This window comes from Felis catus, chromosome B1, assembly GCF_018350175.1.
Source record: "Felis catus isolate Fca126 chromosome B1, F.catus_Fca126_mat1.0, whole genome shotgun sequence".
Lineage (NCBI taxonomy): Eukaryota > Metazoa > Chordata > Mammalia > Carnivora > Felidae > Felis > Felis catus.
The window spans coordinates 7,023,256-7,029,306 of NC_058371.1; the positions used below are offsets into that span (position 1 = coordinate 7,023,256).

Genomic DNA, 6,051 nt, shown 5'->3' on the forward strand with positions numbered 1-6,051 from the left:
CTACAGTTTTTTTTAGATTCTATATTGTTTATTTCTGCTCTGATCTTTATTATTTCTCTTCTTCTGCTGGATTTGGGGTGTCTTTGCTGTTCTGCTTCTAGTTCCTTTAGGTGTGCTGTTAGACTTTGTATTTGGGATTTTTCTTGTTCCTTGAGATAGGCCTGTATTGCAATGTATTTTCCTCTCAGGACTGCCTTCGCTGCATCCCAAAGCGTTTGGATTGTTGCATTTTCATTTTCACTTGTTTCAATATATTTTTTAATTTCTTCTCTAATTGCCTGGTTGACCCATTCATTCTTTAGTAGGGTGTTCTTTAACCTCCATGCTTTTGGAGGTTTTCCAGACTTTTTCCTGTAGTTGATTTCAAGTTTCATAGCATTGTGGTCTGAAAGTGTGCATGGTATGATCTCAATTCTTTTATAATTATGAAGGGCTGTTTTGTGACCCAGTATGCGATCTATCTTGGAGAATGTTCCATGTGCACTTGAGAAGAAAGTATATTCTGTTGCTTTGGGATGCAGAGTTCTAAATATATCAGTCAAGTCCATCTGATCCAGTGTATCATTCAGGGCCCTTGTTTCTTTATTGATCCTGTGTCTAGATGATATATCCATTGTTATAAGTGGAGTACTAAAGTCCCCTGCAATTACCACATTCTTAGCTTACAATTGTTTTATATATTTGGGGGCTCCCGTATTCAGCATATAGACATTTATGATTGTTATCTCTTCCTGATGGATAATCCCCATAATTATTATATAAAGCCCTTCTTCATCTCTTGTTATAGCCTTTAACTTAAAGTATAGTTAGTCTGATATAAGTATGGCTACTCCCGCTTTCTTTTGATTTCCAGTAGCATGATAGATGGTTCTCCATCCCCTCACTTTCCATCTGAAGGTGTCCTCAGGTCTAAAATGAGTCTCTTATAGACAGCAAATAGATGGGTCTTGTTTTTTTTATCCATTCTGATACCCTATGTCTTTTGGTTGGCACATTTATTCCATTTACATTCAGTGTTATTATTGAAAGATATGGGTTTAGAGTCATTGTGATGTCTATAGATTTCATGCTTGTAGTGATCTCTCTGGTATTTTGTGGTCCTTGCAACATTTCACTCACAGAATCCCCCTTAGGATCTCTTGTAGGGCTGGTTTAGTGATGAGTTCCATCAGTTTTTGTTTGGGAAGAACTTTATCTCTCCTTCTATTCTGAATGACAGACTTGCTGGATAAAGGATTCTTGGCTGCTTTTTTTTTTTTTCCTATGCATCACATTGAAGATTTCCTGCCACTCCTTTCTGGCCTGCCAAGTTTCAGTAGATAGGTCTTCCACTAGTCTTATGGGTCTCCCTTTGTAGGTTAGAGCTTGTTTATCCCTAGCTGCTTTCAGAATTGTCTCTTTATCCTTGTGTTTTTCCAGTTTCACTATGATATGTTGTGCAGAAGATCTATTCAAGTTTCATCTGAAGGGAGTTCTCTGTGCCTCTTGGATTTCAATGCCTTTTTCCTTCCCCAGATCAGGGAAGTTCTCAGCTATGGTTTGTTCAAGTACACCTTCAGCCCCTTTCTCTCTCTCTTCCTCCTCTGGAGTTCCTGTTATATGGATATTGTTCCATTTGATTGCATCACTTAGTTCTCTAATTCTCCCCTCTTACTCCTGAATTTTTTTATCTCTCTTTTCTCAACTTCCTCTTTTTCCATAATTTTATATTCTAATTCACCTATTCTCTCCTCTGCCTCTTCAATCTGTGCTGTGGTCGCCTCCATTTTATTTTGCACCTCATTTATAGCATTTTAGCTCCTCATGACTATTTTTTAGTCCCTTGACCTCTGTAGCAATAGATTCTCTGCTGTCGTCTATGCTGTTTTCAAGCCCAGTGATTAATTTTATGACTATTATTCTAATTCTCATTCTGTTATATTGCTTAAACCGGTTTTGATAAATTCGTTAGCTGTTGCTACTTCCTGGAGTTTCTTTTGAGGAGAGTTCTCCCATTTCATCATTTTGGGTAGTCTCTGCAGTGACTCCAAACTGCAGAGCACTTCTCCTGTGCTGTCCTGAGTAACTTGTGTTGGTGGGCAGGGCCACAGTCAGACCTGATGTCTGCTCTCAGCCCACCACTGGGGCCACAGTCAGACTGGCATGTACCTTATCTTCCCTTCTCCCAGGGGCAGGACTCACTGTGGAGTGGTGTGGCCCCTGTCTGGGCTATTTGCACACTGCCAGGCTTATGGTGCTTCTTCAATGGGATCTGGCATATTAGCCGGGGTGGATGATCTGCAAGGTGCACAGGGGCGGGAGCGGTAGGCTTAGCTCACTTTGCCATTGGTGGTCCCCTTTGGGAGGAGCCCTGCAGCACCAGGAGGGAGGCAGAGCCATCAGAGGGATGGATCCACAGAAGCACAGCTTTGGGAGTTTGCGTGGTGTAAGCAAGTTCGGTGACAGGAACTGGTTCCCTTTGGGATTTCGGCTGGGGGATGGGAGAGGGAGATGGCACTGGCCGGTGCCTTTGTTTCCCACCGATCTGAGCTCTGTCTTCCTGGGCTCAACAACTCTCCCTCCAGGTGTCCTCTTGCCCTCCCCACTCTCCGAGCAGAGCTGTTGACTTTTAACATTCCAGATGTTAAGTCCCACTGGCTGTCAGAACTCACTCTGTCTGGCCCCTCTGCTTTTGCAAGCCAGACTCAGGGGCTCTGCCTTGCTGGGTGAGCTGCCCCTCCACTGCCCCATCTCCCTCCCACAGGTCCGTGTAGTGCTCACCACCTCTCCGCCCTTCCTACCCTCTTCCGTGGGCCTCTTGTCCATGCTTGGCTCTGGAGAGTGCATTTTTCTAGTCTTCTGGTGGTTTTCTGGGTTATTTAGGCAGATGTGGGTGGAATGTGAGTGATCAGCAGGACGCAGTGAGCCCAGTGTCCTCCTATACCGCCATCTTCCTAATTTTCCCAATCCTCATTTTTTTCTAACTGACAATGAACTTTAAAATGTTTCTATGACCTAGAGTATTCGTTTGGCACACTTTCCCAGCTGAGTGCCAATTTCTGAAAGATACTCACCTGGACTTTGGTGATTTTCTACATTTTTATTCCACTAATGCCATTCTAACAATTTATATTTTTTCAATTATTCTAGTCATGGAAAGTCTCCGCAAAAAACAAGAAATGATATTAACACGACATATCCACAAGAAGGGCATGGCCCTGACTGTGCCAAAGGTAAGTTTCATGGGGATAGTCCCTAGACATCCAAACTAAAGGCCTAAAGGTAATGAGATAAGTTGATAATTGAGCACAATTGCCTGAATGTAACTAAGTTAGGATTAAGCTCTTTCCGGGCAAAAAGTTTTGGGTAGTTTTAAATCAGTGAAGAAATTAACATGAGTTCAAATGAATGAATAATAACCTGAGATCTAAAAAAAAAAGAAGGAAAGAGACAATTGCATAAACATTGCTTATTATCTCATATTTGAAATATATATACTCTTCAAAGTTAATCTGATAACTCTGAGGTTGGGATACTAAAAAAGAGAAAATAATGGTGCCTACAGGGGAATAGCAACATGTGTATGCAACTAACATTGAAAATATTTTAATAGGATGCCATTATTATTTGCTACTCTAGAATTTATAGGTAGAAAAATAAATGTATGCATGTATGTGGGCAAACCATTAACCAACTTTTGTCTTCTACCCAAAGCGTAAATCTCTTGCTCCAGAGAATCCTATTGAATGCACTGATTTGGGTGATGCATTTACTCAGAGATCTGCATTGACTCAACATTTGTTAATTCACCTCAGGAGGAAACGTTACATCAGCAAACAGTGTCGAAAATCACTTAGTGAACAATCATCCCTTACTCGACATAACCAAATTCACACACAGGGCAAATTATATACATGTCATGTGTGTGGGAAAGCCTTTAGTAATTGCTTTTGCCTTAGGAGACATGAGATGATTCACACTGGAGAGAAACCATTTAAATGCCATCTTTGTGGGAAAGGCTTTGTGCAAAGCTCTGACCTTAGAAACCACAACCAAACACACACAGGGGAGCGGCCATATGAATGCCACGTGTGTGGGAAAGCTTTTCGTCAGAATTCGTACCTGAGACAGCATGAGAATATTCACACAAGAAAGAAATCATACGAATGCCATCTATGTAAGAAGGCTTTCAGTCACAGATCCTACCTTAGAAAACACGAGAGAATTCATTCTGGAGAGAAATGTTTCCAATGTCATGAATGTAAGAAAACGTTTAGTCAGAGCTCTGGCCTTAGCCAGCACAAGAGAATCCACACCGGAGATAAACCACATGTGTGTCTTCTGTGTGGGAAAGCCTTCATTCAAGGTTCAGAACTCAGACGGCACGAGAGAACACACACAGGGGAGAAGCCATATGAATGTCACCAGTGTGGGAATGCCTTCAGTCAATATTCTAACCTTCGACGACACAAGAGAACGCACACTGGAGAGCAACCATATGCATGTCAGCTATGTGGGAAAGCCTTCAGACATTATTCTTCCCTTAGACGACATGAAGGAACCCATCCCCGTGGAGAAAATCATGAGTGCCCTCAGTAAGTATTCCGACCTGAGACGACACGGTTTTACAGATGCAATGAATGTGGAAGAAGTGTCAGTCACAGCTTTCACAGTGACACTCACCACAGGATGCACATATGGAAGAAATGGCCTGCAGTCAATATGGGAGATGCTTCGGTCCTCATACTCCTCCCTCAAGAAATGTATTTCATTTGGAAGTGAATTCATATGTATTCCGTCCACATGGCAAAGCCTTTAGTCACTGGTCTGACCTTAGATAACACAGCAGAACTTATGCTGTAAGTATAATGACACAGATGTTTCCAGCAAAGAGCTCAACTTGAAAGATACTAGAGCACTTACCGGGAATTCTTGTCAATCATGAGCAAACTCCACACGGGAGAACCCTTTGGTCTGTAATCACTGCGAAAGAATATTTAGCCAAATACCTGGTGTGGTGAGCGTAAGAAAAGTCCGTGAAGGAATAAACACTAAGGATGTAAGAGGATGAAGCCTCTGAGGAATACCAAACACTTCTTACAGATAATTCAGGCCTGAGAAGTTATTCAATGTAAAATCGTGGGAAATCCTTTATTCAAAGAACAACTCTTGCGGCACATGTGAATATTCTGACTGTACGAAACACTCGCAGTGTCACGAGTGAAGGGGAATCTTCAGTGTCCCTTATTTCTTAGTCAACAGTAAGGTTCTCACACTGAGAAGATAGCAGTCCTGAAATCAGAGTAGAGAAAACTTCAGCCAGATTTTGTATCAGAAAAAAGAGTGTGTGCATGTGTGTGTGTGTGTGTGTGTGCATGAGTGGTGGTATTGCTACATATGAAAGTGTCCTTTAGTACTTGGCAAGTCATTGAGACTTTGAGAAAATACCTGTTTGTGGAAAATGTGGCATGGACTATAGGAGAGTGACATGGTCTGGCACGATCGAGTGTAGGATTTTGTAAGAAGTTAAACGTTTACTGTAGATCAGCACTTGCAAATCTTGAAACAATAAAACCTGTTGCTAAAGAAGTGAAATGTTGGTGTTCTAGTTTTCTCTGTGTGGTTGTAAACAGATTCAGTTCTGCACTCCTTGGTATGTGGGTGAGAGGAGCAGCAAGACTCCCCCCACCTCCCCCTTCGCCAACAGCTCCTTCCAAACAGATCAGCTCCACTCTTTCCAACTTGCCTCCGACACCATCTGTCTCCCTTCAAGCCCTGGTGGTGGCATAGTTGTGATCTTTAGCCCCACTTTCCTGGTTTCTTGGTGTCATGACCCTGGTCAGGCAAGGTCATGGAGGCACTCACTGTCAAGGACATCTAGTCCAAAATTTGGTGACCCTTCACCCTGTGTCTCTGCTACTGGAAGGAACCTGGTGCCAGAGACATGGCAGTTGTGCCCTCCAAGCCCCCAGAAAGCTCTGCGGATTTTGTCCCCACGCTTCTCAATTGAGCTAAGTAGAAACAAGAGTTAATGCCATGACCACAGTCTACATCTTCTTAAGGTAATTCCTG

The 6,051-nt window shown here is 42.5% G+C and overlaps 1 protein-coding gene across 1 annotated transcript; it reads left to right on the plus strand.

Moving 5' to 3' along the window:
• Positions 1-3,014: 3,014 nt before the first annotated feature.
• LOC111556279 (zinc finger protein 596-like) lies at positions 3,015-5,574 on the plus strand. The gene is made up of 2 exons (XM_023252295.2): positions 3,015-3,212; positions 3,694-5,574. The coding sequence occupies exons 1-2, from the start codon at positions 3,132-3,134 to the stop codon at positions 4,576-4,578; spliced, it is 966 nt and encodes a 321-aa protein (XP_023108063.1). The 5' UTR covers positions 3,015-3,131; the 3' UTR covers positions 4,579-5,574.
• The last annotated feature ends 477 nt before the right edge of the window (positions 5,575-6,051 follow it).